The 15,854-nt window shown below is 53.9% G+C and overlaps 1 protein-coding gene across 1 annotated transcript in view; it reads left to right on the top strand.

Moving 5' to 3' along the window:
- Positions 1 to 15,854, top strand: part of BCO1 (beta-carotene oxygenase 1) — a 44,652-nt gene that overhangs the window by 16,330 nt on the left and 12,468 nt on the right. Inside the window, exons 4-7 of the mRNA XM_006152587.3 lie at positions 1,841 to 1,988; positions 4,103 to 4,250; positions 6,885 to 7,108; positions 9,584 to 9,841. Of these exons, the coding sequence (XP_006152649.1) occupies positions 1,841 to 1,988; positions 4,103 to 4,250; positions 6,885 to 7,108; positions 9,584 to 9,841 (778 nt within the window). The remainder of the gene's footprint in view (positions 1 to 1,840; positions 1,989 to 4,102; positions 4,251 to 6,884; positions 7,109 to 9,583; positions 9,842 to 15,854) is intronic.

Below are 15,854 nucleotides of genomic sequence, written 5' to 3'. Positions count from 1 at the left end.
GGCGGTCCCCCACCGCGGCCGGCGGGAGAGGCAGAGACCAGCCGACAGAGTAGAGCGTACTCTCCCTCACAGCTGCTGGGAAAGCACTTTGGAATTACCAAAAAGCAGGAGGGAATCTCAATGTGTTTTTCCTGCCAGCAAATGGGGAGCAAGGACGGGCTGGGGGCAGCCTGGGCTGCATGCATCTTAAAGTAGCAGCGTTATGCGCCTGTGCGCTCCTATGCATTTGACAAGTTCTCGGCCAGGGAGCAGGGCTGTCAGCATCTTCTTTCTGATGCTCTTAGACATAGAAGGGTTAGGGATGGACTGGCCCAGAGATAAAAGATTGCTTCTGCTTTTCCAGAAGTGACATCATCTTTCCAGTTCCAGGATCCAGCCCAGGGCGACCCGAGCAGGCTCTGTATTCACAGGCGGAGGGGGGAGGAGCTGGTGGGAAAGGGGCGGGGAATTACTCAAGACCGCACGCTGCGGTGCGTCCTTGCGCTTACACCGTCGGTCAGTAGGGGGAGCACTGCCCAGTACTGTCCGCAGCTCCAGGGTGGGATCTGGCAAATGCACCATCAATAAACGCCTTGGGTTTCTCTCACCCGGCCCCGCTCTGAAGGTGCCTCTGGCCAAATGAACTATATGCACTATCCTTTTTAAAAAAATCTAACTTTCCAGACAAATTTGAAATAATCACTTTTCTATCAAGGCAGGAATGTTTTGCTAGGTTTGGGGGGCCATTACAGATAGTATTTGATTTATTTTCTTATTTTTTAGTTTCTTGAAATACTTCAGAATAATCCCTCAGCTCTTGATGACTCTAGAGCTGGAAACCTTTGGATTTTATTTTATTATTATGTACCCACCAGAGAGAGAGAAAGTGGGAAAGCACCCTTCATGGGAGAATGGCAGTACTGCAATCCCTTCTCCTCCATTTCTCCCTCCGTTCAGGATTTTGGACACATACATGCATACGTTCCAGGTGTGTGTTTTGCTTGTTTGTTTTTGAGAGATGTTTGCTATAGGGAATGTGCACTCACCTGAGAGACAGAGAGACAGAAAGTGAGAAGTCACCTCCAGGGAGGATGGCCACGCCACAATGTCTTCTCCTCTGTTCTCCCCCTGGGATCTTATCCGTGCATGCATGCACACCTGCCTAGCATAAATTTGAAGCCATCGAGTCCAGGACTAGAACCGTAGTCGGTCATGTGGGAGTTCAATGACGTAACCACTATGCCATCTGCTGGCCTCATGTGTGGTTTTTATTTTTAGAGAGATGTTTGCTATAGGGAACATGCAGAAAGAGGGAAACAGAGAGACAGAAAGTGAGAAATCACTTCCCAGGGAGTATGGCCACATTGCAATCTCTTCTCCACTCTCCTTTTGGGATCCTGGGCACACACATACATATATGCGGCATGAGCTGAAGCAGCCGGGTCTGTGACTCAAACCATGGTCGACTATGTGGGAGTCCAGCGACATAACCATTATGCCATCTGCTGGCCCCCATGTGTGGTTTTTAAGTTGCCAGGTCCTGGACTCAAACTTTGCAGCTGGCCATGTGGGATCCCGTGACTGAACCACCACACCACTGGCTGACTCAATTTTTGCATTTCTGAGAGCTCAGGAGGGATCAGCTGGTGGCCCTGTTGTCTCAGCTGACATCTCTTACCTGCCTCCATGCGGTGGTGTCTTTGGGGAACTGATACTTCAGGGTTCCTCAAGTGAGCCATGGAGAGCCACACCTTTGACCGCTGAGTTGAAGCATTTGAAGCGGAAGGGAAACTGAAGCCATGGAGGCTCTCCGGCTGGGTGGACGCAGCTCTCAACCCTGGACGTTTGCTTCTGTCTCCAGAGCTTTCACCTACCTGTCACACACCATCCCCGATTTCACGGACAACTGCCTGATCAACATCATGAAGTGTGGTGAAGACTTCTATGCCACTACAGAGACCAATTACATGAGGAAAATCAACCCGCAGACCCTGGAGACCTTGGAGAAGGTACCAGCGAGTCGGCAATAGCGTCTCTCCGAGCTCAAGAACGGAGAGTTGGGCACCCTGGGGAGAGTCTGCAAGGGCCTGAGGGACACCCCTCTCATGCCACTGGGTCCTGGGCTCCCCCAGCACAACACGTTGTGCCAGATTCTAAGCTCCCCGGGAGCAGGGACTGTGTCGTGTCTATTTTCGTATCCGTGTCCAGTTCCTGTGGCTGCTATAACAGCACAGAGAGTTTGGTGGCTTAGAATGACAGAAAGTTATTCTCTCACAGTTCTAGAGGCCAGAAGTCTAAAAGCAAGCATTAGCAGGGCCAGGCTCTCCCTGAAGGCTCCTGGGCAGACTCTCTACTCTCCTCTTCCCAGCAGCTTACGTAGCCAGTAATCCTTGCTGGGCCACAGCCTGTAGACGGATCATTCCAACCTTTGCCTCTGCCATCACCTGCACGTCCAAATTCCCCACCTGTATAAAGATTCAGGTCCTCTGACTTCTTACGACCTCAACTAAATTCCATCTGCAGAGACCCTGTTTCCAAATGGGGTCACATGCACAGGTCCCAGTTTTTGAAGACACAATTCAACTCCTAACCGTGGCCGTAGCTCCTGGCCCAGGGAAGGAGCTCAGTCTGGTCACGTGTTGGAACACCCATGACTTCCGCAGCCCTTCCTTGTACTGACCTGAAGAGGGAGGCATTAGGCCGAGAGCGAGGGCCCAGAAATAAACACCAGGCAGATTCCTTTCCTGGGAAGAACCACAGCAGCATTTTTGTCACGATCAATAGACCCACTTTCAGTCTTCTCCAGCCGGCTGTCCACAGCCCCACTGTCTTCGCAGTACGTTTAACGATCTGTTGAAGGAGTGCTTTTCTTAGCTGTGAAGTTGTGCCCAGCTCCTTTTAAGCAAGGTGGCAAGTGGCCAACTGATATCCACGTTCCCACAGCTCCAGAGAAGGAACCCTGGGAGAGAACAGAGCTTTACTGGACTCGGCTGAAGGTTGTGCTATTCTAGGGGAGGAAGGTGGGGGCAATTGTTCACCTTCATTGTTCCGCACTGTGGCCCGTCAGAGCGGGGGGTTGTTATTCAGCTGTTAGTCGTATTTCGCTCTGACCCAGTGTTTCTATAACCTCTCCACTCCCAGAACCATGCTATGAGGGAGGTGTGGAGATTGATGCCCCTGCGGAATGCAAAGGCAGAATGCAAGTGACCTCATCAGAATGGTACAGAGCAGTGGCCAAGATCAGCTCGAAGGCCACCTCTTCCCCGGGGTCACTGCTCAGAGGCCTGCTGTGGTGAGGCATCCCCTCTCAGTGCTGAGGACACTGGCAGGGCCAGGGAGCAGGATGGGAACAGCCACAGAACACATTCCAGCTTGCTAAGTCCCCTGTACCCGCCTCCCTGTGAGGTTGCAGCAGGTCAAAGAGTAAACGTTCTCTCCTTTTTTTTTTTTTTTTTTGACAGGTTTTTGCTATAGGGCACGTGTGTTTGCCAGAAAGATACAGAGAGACAAAGACAGAAAATGAGAAATCACCCCCCAGGGGGGATGGCCATGCTGTAATCCCTTCTCCTCCATTCTACTCTAGGGATCTTGGGCATAAACGTACTCACACCCAGCATGAGTTTAAGCCACCGGGTCCAGGATTCGAACCATGGTCAACTCCATGGGAGTCCAGCGACATAGCCATTACGCAAACTGCTGGTCCTGTCCTCTTTCTTTTTGAGAGAGAAGTTTTTGCTACAGGGCACACACATTTGCAGGAGAGACAGAGACAGAGAATCAGGAAGTAAAAAATCATCCCTTGAGAGGTGGCCGCACCACGATCCCTTCTCCCTCAATCTCCTCCTGGAATTCAGGGCATGCTTGCACACGTGCCCAGCATGATTTTCAGCTGTCAGGTCCAGGGCTTGAGCCGCAGTCAGCCATTTGGGGGTCCAGCTGCTGTGACTGCCATGCTGCCTCTGGCCCCAAGAGCAAACATCCTCTTAAAGACCAATTCTGTCTTACCTTCAGACTGGGAAATACACAGAACTATCCGTCACTCCCCTGACCCTAGAATCAATCGGGTTTTCACAGGATTTTACCCTTGCACTTTTTAAAAACCAGGCGGCTGTCACTTTTGCAGGTCGATTATCGTAAATATGTGGCTATAAATCTGGCAACTGCGCATCCTCATTATGACGCTGCTGGAAACATTCTCAACATGGGCACGTCCATCGTGGACAAGGGGAAGACGAAGTACGTGATGTTTAAGATCCCCGCCATGGGGCCAGGTAGGTCGTTCTGGGGCTACGACGAAGCACCCGCAGCCAAGCGTGGTTCCTCTGAAGACGTGATTGTTGTTGAGGGCACGAGGTTCAGTGCAATGCTTCCTCCTGCACATGATTCAGATGACCATGAACTCAGCTTTCTCCTTGAGGAGAGAGGAGTTGGGATTCTTTTGGGGAAAAGGGAATCCCTTTACTGTTCTAAACTTCTTTTCTTTAGGCTCCGGTTTAGTAATCATTAATTGAGCCACATACCCACCCACTCACCCCCATTCATCTACCCATCTATCCATCCATCCACCCACCTATTCATCTACTCATCCATCCATCCATCCACCTATCCACCCATCCATCCACTTACCTACCCATTCACCTACCCATCCATCCATTTACCCATCCATCCACTCATCCACCCACCCACCCACTTACTCATTCATCTTCCTATCCATTCATTCATACTTCCACTCATCCATCTATTCACTTATTCATCTACTCATTCGTCCATCCATCCACCCACCCATCTACCTACCCACCCATCCATCCATCCATCCACTCCCCACTCACCCATTCATCTACTCATCCATCCATCCACCCACCCACCTGTTCATCTACCCATCTATTCATCGATATTCATCCACCCATCCATCTATCTTTTCACCTATCTACCATCCATCCATCCATGTATTCATCCATCTGTCCATCTATCCTTTTATCTATCCATCATGTCAGTATTTTGACAAGCCTTCTATGCCAGCCTTGTGTCACCGCTTTCATCCCCAGCCCCTGCAGCCAGGCTCTTGGGGCTGTTCATGGAGCTCCACCCTGCTGGAATCTACTCCAGATCCCCACCCTGTTATCTGGCCCTTCTGGACCTTCTCCATTTAGGGCCAGAATCTTGGAACAAAGCCCAGGCCTACTGTGATTCCATGTTTCTGAGGGGGAGGAGGGCAAGGCTGCTAGCCCATGTTTGTTCAAGACCCTCCTGGGAAACGCACCAGGAGACCAGGCCTCTAAGGACAGCTGTGTAGGACTTAAGAGATGGTGCAGAACCCGGAGGGTGGGGCCAGACCTTCTGGCTTCCACCTGTGATCCCTGCTGGTCCTCCCCACCCCCATAGTCCTGTAGAACTTCCTGGGCAAATTACCAGGCTGTGCCAGGGGATATGAGCCCCTGAGGTCAGAGGTACAATGAGTGTTCTTATTAAATGGAATTCCTATTAATTAAGCCAATAAAGGATTATTATAGGCTTTGAGCTCGGAATCCTAGAACATCAGACCTGGGGATCGCCTAGGCATTTGAGCCTCCCCTATCACAGAGGACCGTGCAGCCCTGGGGGATCAGGTAACCTGCCCACAGTCAGGAACCTCTGACAGCAAGCCAGCAGCACCTGGGGCCCGGGCGGTGCTGGTGGCCTGCCCCCTCTCAGGCCTCCCAAGCCAGGGTGCTTTTCACTTCGGCTAGCATTGTGCTGCATTTGTTTTATGAAGAAAAGAATGAGCCCACAAGCCCACAGCTCCCCTCCCACCTGCCAGCTCTTCAGTGTGCACAGGTGGCCACAGAGAGGTGGGGACGTTCGCAGGTAACTCATTATATAGCAGCCCCGGGTCTGGGCGGGGAGGCCTTGGGCCAGTGAGTGACTCATCTTTGCAGAGGAATAAGAAAACCAAACATGTTCTGAGCACCTTTGGCGTCTGGGCTCCAGCAAGGAACTAGGACTGCTGCATTATTTCATTCTCTTCTCGACCTTCTCTCCGCGGGTGTTATGATCCCTAATGGCAAGGAGGAAGCGAAGCCTGAGGGACTGCGTTTGCTTGGCTTACCCTGTGACTGTGACCAGAACACCAGACCATTCCACCAGGCCTCAGTTCCCCACCTGTAAAGTGGGCTTCCTCCACTCTAACCTGAGGTCACAATACGTGTAAGGGTACTCATCGTGGTGGGGACAGAGTCCCACCCCAAAGTGTGTTGGAATAGGCAGTGCCAAGAGGGATGTGTGGAAGCCCTGGGAAGCCCACGCCGCAGGTTGGTTCCCAGCAGAACACCGGAGTGAAGTCTGGAAACGGCCGGTGCCTGGGGGCTCGTAGAAGTGCAGAGTGTCAGCCCCACCTAGGATGCAGGGAAGCTCCATGCTTCCTTGTGACCCACAGATGACCCCTATCCACCCCGAAATCTGCGGAGCGCTGCTCCAGAGCAGGGGGCAGCATGCATCCTCTGGAAAGGGGCCAGAGAGTAGATATTTAAGGCTCCAGGGACCACCTGGTCCCTGTCATAAGGCTCGGCTCTTCCTGTGACCTCGTACCAAGGCAGATGGCCTCAGATGAGGCAGATGGGGTGAGCATGACCATGCTCCAGGTACGATCATCTGTACAAAAGTGTGGCCTGCTCCCGCCTCAAGGTCTCCCTCCCGTTCAGTGCTTTTCAGAATGCAGAACCGGGGCTCACCAGGCAGGCCTGATGGGTGGGTCTCAGCCGCTGTGCCCGCATCGGCCACAGCTCTGGTCAGCCTCCGTCCAGTCTGCTGTGGGCTCTCACTTCGAGGCTGCTTTTAGCACCTGTGCCAGGCAGCAGGTGGCCGTGGTGTTGGTGTCGTCTGGGGCTGCCTGAGCCTATGATTGGTTCCCAAGGCTTGCCTTCCCCTAGAGGCCAAGAAGAAGGGGAAGAGCCCCTTGAAGCACACAGAGGTGTTCTGCTCCATCCCTGCGCACTCCCTCCTGTCCCCGAGCTACTACCACAGCTTCGGAATCACCGAGAACTACGTCGTGTTCCTGGAGCAGCCTTTCAGGTTGGACATTCTCAAGATGGCAACCGCGTACGTCCGGGGAGTGAGCTGGGCCTCCTGCCTGTCTTTCAACAGTGAGGACAAGGTGAGGCTGGTTGCAGAGAGGAGCCCAACCATAGGAGCAGATGCTGTTGGGAGATTAGCGGGCAGGGGATGGATGGAAGGAAGGAAGGCAAGCAGGCTGAAAAGAAGGATGCAGACAAGCCAGACGTGGGGGGGACGGGGCTGGGGGAGGACGCTGCAGTCTCCCTGGAAGCATCTGCCGGGCTTTCAGAGGGTTCCAAAGCATGGGTGGTCCTGCAGAGTGGGCCCAAGGCAGGACAAGGGGGCCGGGCCTTTAGAGCCCCGAGTGACTAAGTCACTGGACGGAGACCATCCTCGGACCAGCAAGGCAGTCCCCGCACTCCCAGCAGCAAAGGGACCAAGTCCTTAGTCCCAAGGGATGGCCGGGCTCCTCTCAGCCTCCACCATCCATTGGCAAGAACTCTTCTGCCTCTCTGTGAGCCCTGGCGATGTGAGGGAAGGTGCCAGGGGTTCCATAGACATCACAATGACAGGGCATTTGTCCCATCAGATGGTCTGATAGAACGCCTCCTTCAGTTCAGGCTCCATGTGTGCATGCATGTGCAAACATGTGTATGTATGTGCAGGTGTGTGCATGGGTATGTATGAATATATGTGTGCATGTGTGTAGATTTACTTACTTGTGTTAATTTACTTTTGAAAAACACTAAGTAACTTCCAGTGCTGTCTATTTAAAAGGACACAGACATAGGCATCCCATAGGAGTCCCCTTGCCACCCCCCTGCTCGCCGCCTCTCTCCCCCTCCTCCCTGTCTGCCCCTTCCCTGGAGGGAGCCACTGTCCTTTTGACATCCTTCGACCCCACTTCTGTTCACTGCATACACTTTTACATACATGTACAAATATTTGCCCCACCTGTGGCTGGCCACTTTCTTTAAGGCCAATCTTCTCTCTTCTCAGAGAGGAGACTGAAGTGGTTGAAGTCTCTCCTCTGCTCAGAATGTTCTAGAGAGTTCCCACCTTCCTCCGAGTAAGAGCCAAAGGCTTCGTTCGCCAGCCTCGAGGGGCTGCACGCCCTCGTCCCACCGTCCCACTTCCTGCTCTCCCCACGCCTCCTCCTGGACCTCAAGGCCAGGTTCCTGCCTCAGGGCTTCTGCGTTTTCTGTGCTCTCCACCCAGAGGGCCTCCTCCCTCAATGATCTGGGCCTCGGCTCAAGGTCCCTGAACTCTGGGGCCCTCCTTGGTGGCCCTGTGTGCGGTAGGCCCCACCAGGGCTTCTTCACCCGCTCCTGCCTCATTTTCCTCAGGAGCACCCATGGCCCTGACATGACTGGTCCTGAGATTGACTGTTGGCCTCACCACCCCCAGCAGATGAACGCCATGAAAGCAGGGGCTTAGTGTCATCTGTTCACTCCAGTTCTCAAAGTGCCTGATGTAGTCGGTGCTCAGGGGACACCTGTGGGATGCACAAGGAACCCACCAGGAAGCTTGCCCCTGCAGTAGCTCCCCAGGTGTGGCCCAGGAGCTTGGGAGCGCGCCATGTAGGGGCAGTGGTCTCCAGGCCTCTGGACTGAGGGCCCTGGGGATGCCCTGGCCCCAGAGTGTGACAAGAGCTAGAAACCACATGGTCGGGTGGGACACTTGGAAGAGAGCATTCTGAAAAGTCCAGGTGGCTGGCCCAGGAGTTGGGGTCATGGGGGAGAAAGGCCTCAAGCAATCGCCCCATCTTCGTCTCCTCATCCTGACCCCACACCCTACCACTGAAGCCTTCCTGTTCTTCCCTCTCAACATGCAAAACTGACTGCGCGAGATGAGGAGGAAGCAAACCAGGCTGCAGGAGGTGGGGAGAACTGCCCAGAGGGGGCCCTGCCTTTCCAAAGGAGGCAGTTAGGCCGGAAAGAAAGAACCCACCCCCTTGCATCAGCATCTCCACTGCAGAGGGGGCCAGTTACCGGGGAGACACCCAGAGAGCTGCGTCAGGACCCTGGGAGCTGAGACGCCCTCGTGGGTGGGCTCCTTAGCTGGAACTGGGGTCATGCCACCTGCACCTGCCAGTGCGTAGGTGACAAGCACCTCTGGGCAAACAGGAGAAAGTGAGGAGCAGCTTCTGCAGTGGTTGAGGAGACCCAGAAGAACATGGGTTTGAAAACGTTAGGGGCTCCAGCCTTGGATAGAGCCTGGAAGGTTCCCTGACTTGGTCATTGCTAAGAGCTGGTGTGTTACCACTCATGGAGCCATAGTCAATGGGACAAAGGGAGCCTCCCCAGACTCCATCCTCCTGGTGGCCACAGAGGCCCTGGCAGCAAAGCTTCTGTCCTCTCCATCTTAAAGATGTGACCACGGAGACACAACGATCAGTGACTCCCGTTTACCGAGTGCTGCTCCCTGACTGCCCCTTCTGAGTGCCCCAGAGCACACAGTGCGCAGGGACACCCCTGGTCACGAGCCGGTGCCTGGAAGGGCTGCCTTCACCCCACCCCGAGACGCTCAGGGCCAGGCTACTGGGGCGCTGACCCTGTGGGGCTGCTGCTTTCAGACGTACATTCACGTCGTCGACCAGAGGACCAGAAAGCCCGTGCCAGGCAAGTTCTACACGGACGCCATGGTGGTCTTTCATCACGTCAACGCGCACGAGGAGGATGGCTGCATCCTCTTTGATGTCGTTGCCTACGAGGACAGCAGCCTCTACCAGCTCTTCTACATGGCCAGCCTGAAGCAGGACTTCAAGGAAAGCGCCAAGCTCGCCTCGGTCCCGGCCCTGAAGAGGTTTGCAGTGCCCCTCAGCGTGGACAAGGTAAGGGCTCCAGCGAGGGCCCCTAAGTCTGTGCAAGGCCCCGAGCCCAGGCAGGGAGCTGCTTTACACTTGTGTGATTGGCAGTACGATCCAGGATGAGCTTATGTTTATTTCCAGAGAGCACATGCACTTCCCAGAGAGAGAGGCAGAGAGAGGGAGGAAGCACCACCACGGGGGCGTGGTCAGAGAGAGGGAGGAAGCACCTCCGCTGGGACGTGGCAACTCACAACCACCTCCATTTCTCCATCCCATTCGGGGTTTGAGTCACGTACTGTATGTGTCTGGTGTGTGTTTCAAGCTGCCAGGACTGGGGCTCAAACTGGGAGATTGGCCATATGGGGCCTGGTTCCCCTAACCACTAAACCATGGGACTCTCGGCCTGACTGTTCATTTTTTTGGAGAGGTTTTTGCTATAGGGCGCGTGCGCTTGCCAGACAGACAGAGAGAGACAGAGAGATAGAAAGCAAGAAATCACCCCCTAAGGGGGATGACCACGCCGCCATTCCTTCTCCATTCTCCTCTCGGGATCTTGGGTACACACGCACACATGCCCAGCGTGAGTTTAAGCCACCAGGTCCAGGACTCGAACCGCAGTCGACTATGTGGGAGTCCAGCGACATAGCCATTATGCTAACTGCTGATCCTTTGGCCTGACTGTTCTTAAGCAAAAATAGAAAACAGTTTTTCATCATCTTTCTGGAAGTGATCTGTGTCCAATGTAGAAACCAGAAAACATAGAGAAGTGAAAACGAAAGAAGGAAAAAACAAGCCCCATAACTAAAAATGATCATCTGAGACGGATGTGTAAGGCTTCTCTCTTACATTTTATATGTGTGTGTATTTATATGAGTATTATAAAAACGAGTATTTTTAAAATGTTCATATAAAAACAGAATTAAAGTATGAGTTTATTGGGGGCCAGCAGGTAGCATGGTGGTTAAGGTGCTGGATCCCACATGGCTGACTCCACAGTTCAACTCTCGGATCCAGCAGATTGGAAAATGTGCATGCATTCCCAAAATCCCGAGAAAGAATGGAAGGGAAAGGCTGCAGTGTGGCCTTCCCTCTCAGGGTGATTCCTCACTTTCCCTCCTGCCTCTCTCTGGCAAGTAGTATGCACTCTATGGCAAAGTTCTAAAGACAAAAACCAACCTAAAAAGTGAGTTTATGGGACCAGCAGTTAGCGTAATGGCTATGTCGCTAGACTCCCATGTAGTCGACCGCGGTTCGAATCCCAGACCCGGTGGCTTAAACTCATGCCGGACGCATGTGCGTGTGTGCCCAAGATCCCGAGAGGAGAATGGAGGAGAAGGGATTGCGGCATGACTATCCCCCCTGGGGGGTGATTTCTCGCTTTCTATCTCTCTGTCTCTCTCTGTCTGTCTGTCGAGCACATGCACCCTATAGAAAAACCTCTTCCAAAAAAAAAAAAAAAGTGAGCTTATGATGGTGCAAAATAAATGTCATGACTCAGTTTTTCATGATGCATTTTCCATAAACCTTGAAGCTCCTGCACACATGTGCACCCAGAGAGTCACAGACTGCCTAACCCGTCAGACGGTGCCGGAGGGCGCAGACGCCAGCCGCTTGTAACGTCACACTGTGTAGCCTGGGTGTGTGGCAGGCTGCGATGCTCACACAACCATGGAATCGTCTAACATATTTCTAACGTATTTCTCAGACCACATCCCCTCACTGAAGGACATGATGTTGTGAACATAGTTTTGGTTGTGTTTTCTCTTTCTCACTTTTTTTTTTTGTAATGCCAGAGAGTGCATGTGCTCATCAGAGAGGGGGTGGGGGGGCGGCCGGAGCACAGTACCTGTCCTCTCTTCACTCCACCAGGATTCGGGACACGCATGCACATGTGCCCGGAGCTGCTGGAGTCGGGGCTTAAACCATGTTCAGCCACATGGGATTCAGCCCCCTGTGTGCAGTGCTTAGCCGTTGTGCCACAGGTTCAGCCCTGTTTTGTTTTTTTAAGAAGCTTACTTTGGGACCAGCAGATGGTGTAATGGCTACATCGCTGGACTCCCACATAGACGATTGTAGTTCGAGTCCCAGACCCAGCGACTTAAAACTCACATTTGGGTATGTGTGCATGCATGCCCAAGATCCCAAGAGGAGAATGGAGGAGAAGGGATTGCAGCATGGCCATCTCCCCACATCCTGGGGTGATTCTCACTTTCTGTCTCTCTGTGCCCTATAGCAACAATCTCTCTCTCTAAAACAAATTTTAATAATAAAGTTTCTTTTACTTATTTATTCCATGAGAGACAGAGAAAGAGAGAGGAGACAGGGACCCTTGGAGAGTCTTGCTTCTTTAATCCTTTCCCTAACCTCCCAGCCAGGGTCCAGGGTGTGCACAGGTGCAGCTGGCATGTTTAAGTGGACCTAGGATCCGACCCAGGGTCCCATTTCACTGAGAAAGAAAGCCTGTACCCTCAGCCGTCACCTCCTGATCCCTTCCTCTCCCCGCCCTAGGCAACGTCCAAATTCCCACCCTCCACACGCGCTATGTGCACGGAATCACACGATCTGTGGTCTTCCAGGACCGGCTTCTTTCACCCGGCACGATGTTTTCAAGGACTGTCCAGGTGGGAGCCAGCCAGGCCCCCACTCCCTTTTATGGCTATTCTCACCTGTCGGTACACTTAAATACCTCCCCCGGACACGCTCTTTGACAACACCTGTCCTCGCCTACAGGCCGGTGGCAGGATTCGTACACAATACTCCGAAGTTGGACAGCTCTGTGTCACAGAGAAAATGGCCGCCAGGCCGGACGTTGTTCTCATTCGGGTGACGCTGCCAAGGTCAGGCCTGACAGGAGGTGGCGGAGGCTTCTGGCTCCAGAACTTACTGACTTCATGGCTTAATTAACTTAAATGAAACCAAATTCGATTCAATTCCATTTTGATGGCTCCGTTTACTCAGTGCACACCACGTGCCAGGTACTTTGCTAAGCATCTTATTCTCCTTACCTCACTTAATGAGGCAAACAGGCGTGGGAGAGGTCCCCATGTCAGCCTTGTCTCACAGACGAGAACGCTGAGACTCAGGCCCAAGATCACACAGCTCAGACTGGCAGCACCAAACTGGGACCTGCCCAGCCTGTCCCTAAACCCATAGCTGTGCCCACTGAGCAGTAATGCTGCCCTCCCGGCTGTACCTGGAAGGAGCCCCGGGTGGGTCAGGCTGACTCCCTTGAGGGCTCTGCAGGCCTGGAGAACTGACCCCCCCCCCATACCAGGTAACCTCCTCCCACCCTCATGGCCAGGCTGCTCAGTGCAGAGGTCGGGCCCCGCCAGCGAGCAAAGGAGGCAGGCCTGAACCCAGGCCTGTCTGCCTCCGAGCTGTGTCTCCTCCTCTCCCCAGCATGTCCCCAGTACCACCTCAGTTTAAGGTTCACAAGATCATTTTTTGGTTTATTTCCATCAACTCACTCTTGTTGGTTTTTTAGTTTATTTCACGAGAGAGAGAGAGAGAGAAAGTACCATCTACATAGCCTCACGTCACAATCCTCCACCCAGCCTCTCAGACAGCCAGGCACGTGCGCATGCTCCTGGCATGCATAGATCACCTCAAAAACTGAACCCTGACGGGACCAGCAGGTGGCGTAATGGCTATGTTGCTGGACTTCCATGTAGTCGATTCGAGTCCTGGACCCGGTGGCTTAAACTCACACCAGGCATGTGTGCATGCGTGCCCAAGATCCTGAGAGGAGAATAGAGGAGAAGGGATTGCGGCATGGTCATCCCCCCAGGGGGTGATTTCTCAATTTCTGTCTCTATGTCTCTCTCTGTCTGTCTGGCGAGCGCATGCGCCCTATAGCAAAAACTTCTCCAAAAAAAAAGAACGTCTTAGAAGTCTTAGGTACTAAAGACGTCTTGGTGCCCAAGATGCTCCCTTGGACGTAGTCAGAAGGGTTGGAGAGAGAAACGCACTAGCATTCTCCTTACGTGGCCAGGGAGACAGAGCACAGGGTATCCAGGGACCCTCCACCCCAGCCTCTGCACCCTCGTTCTGGGAAACACACTGAGTTTTTCATGGAGTCTCCTGGTTGCAGGAAGCGCGCATGTGTGTGTGTGTGTGTGTTGGAGGGTCACAAGCACACAGGTGGCTACTTCAGCCCAGGGATGCTTCCCAGAGAGGAGCACATCCCCCACCTCCACCAGCACGCCGCGGGATTTTATAACCTTTTATCACACTGGGGCAATGGTTTGCATCCTTAGAACTAAGCTGAGAGCGTTCGCACGTATGTTTTAAAAGCTGTCGTGTGTGAGCCATCTGCTGCTTTGAAACTAGCAGAGAACAAGCCCAGGGATGGGTAGCTTTGGCCAAGCTCTGTAATTGCTATTTACTGTCCCTTAAAAATGTCTTTTTACTTCACTTTCAAGTTGCTTGGCCTGTAGACTGAAATCAGAAAGTCAAGCAGGAGACTGGCCTTCCCTGCCCAGATCCACCCTGGGAGCGGCCAGGCTCCATCCCGGCCACAGGCGGTCGGAGACGCCCCTCGGGAAGATGCCGCCCTTTCTCGTTGTCCTTCAGGTCCTCTCTGTCTGTGACACTGTCCTGTCTATGTCACACCTCCTGGTCCCCTGGCTGCACATCGGGACCACCTGGAGTGCTTTGAGGCCACGCCAGGCCTGGCCTGAGCTCAGATCAGTGAGGTCAGACCACCCCCAGGCATGGGGCCTGTCCTGGGTGTGGTCTGAGCCCTCCCCCAGGGGTGCTGGGGTGTAGCCAGGACAGAGGACCTCAGCATCCGGGGCGGCATCACCACTTCCCTCAGGTGAACTCTGCGCTCCGTGGCACCCCATGGCTCCTCGTTACCCTGGGCACAGCAAACTGGTTGGGTCCCCTCCTCCTGTGAAGTTAGGCTCTGAGAGGGCAGGCGCCTCTGTCTGAGCTGCAGTTCACCCCTGGGGCGTCACAGGGGCTGTCGCTCAGGGCACTCCCTGAACGCAGATGCTCAGGAAATGAATGAGGGGGTGAGGAGCAGGCCTGCAGAAGGGCACAGGTCTCTTTAGCCCCTGGAAGACGTCCCAGGTAGAATGCACTCTCCGTGTGGAGTGAGCGAGTGAATGCGTTTACACGTCTGGGACCTCCGGCCGCCCTGGCTGCTCTTTGGGCCAGTTGGGGTCATGAGAAAGTGGGGCAGCAGGGCCTCTTGGCACGCTCAGCCTGTGTCTGGGGCGGTGCAGGGGTGGCTAAGGCGGGACTCGGCAGCAGGAGGAGTGCTGGGAGGGCCGTGGGCATGTTCAGACAGTGGGACAGCTGCCCCACCCTGTCCCAAAGGGCCTCAGCACTGCCTGGGAGGTGGGGCCATGAGCATTTGTCATCACACGTCAGGGACCTTCAGGGAGGAGGCATTTTGGACCTGAACGAGAGGTGGATTTGATTTTTGTCTCCTAATGCGAAACAGAGATGCAGTAATAAAGGAAGCCACCGTTTATAGAGAGCTCGCTAAGCACCAGACTCCCGTAAGGAGCTTCTCTGCTCGCAGGCCCTGGCAAGAGGGACCCTGCTCTGGGCTTGGCATCTTCGGGAGCCCTGATCTGGCCTTTCTGTCTCTAGTCAGACCCCTGCTCTGCAGGCAAGGAGTTCACGGGGTCAAGGCGCCGGGCTCACTTTTCTCCCCCCAGCCATACTCTAGACTCCTGGGATCCTACAATTCCCTGCCCAAATGGCCCAGGCTTGCTTCCAGGGCCTGCCAGGCCTGGCGTCGGCTGGGCTGTGCCAGCTGGGACATCCATGAAGGACAGAACCGGGTTGGAGGGAGGAAGCCAAGCCCAGAGATTAGCTCTCAGTAGGCCACCTTATTCCAGACTGGAACTCCACGGAGCCCCAGAACTCCACATCCACACTCCCTCCCGGGCTGGCACTGTGCGGTAGAGCCTGCCATGGAGCTGGAACAACCTCTCTGCACAGTAGCTCCCGACGTCGAGGGCTGCTGGCGCTTGAAATGAGGCTAGTGTAGACAAGGCACTGAACTTTTCATTTTACTTGATAT

The sequence above is a fragment of the Tupaia chinensis genome, unplaced genomic scaffold (genome assembly GCF_000334495.1).
Source record: "Tupaia chinensis unplaced genomic scaffold, TupChi_1.0 Scaffold000355_1, whole genome shotgun sequence".
Classification (NCBI taxonomy): Eukaryota; Metazoa; Chordata; class Mammalia; order Scandentia; family Tupaiidae; genus Tupaia; species Tupaia belangeri.
The sequence above is the reverse complement of the archived record's forward strand: the minus strand, read 5'-3'. Positions and strand labels throughout refer to the sequence as shown.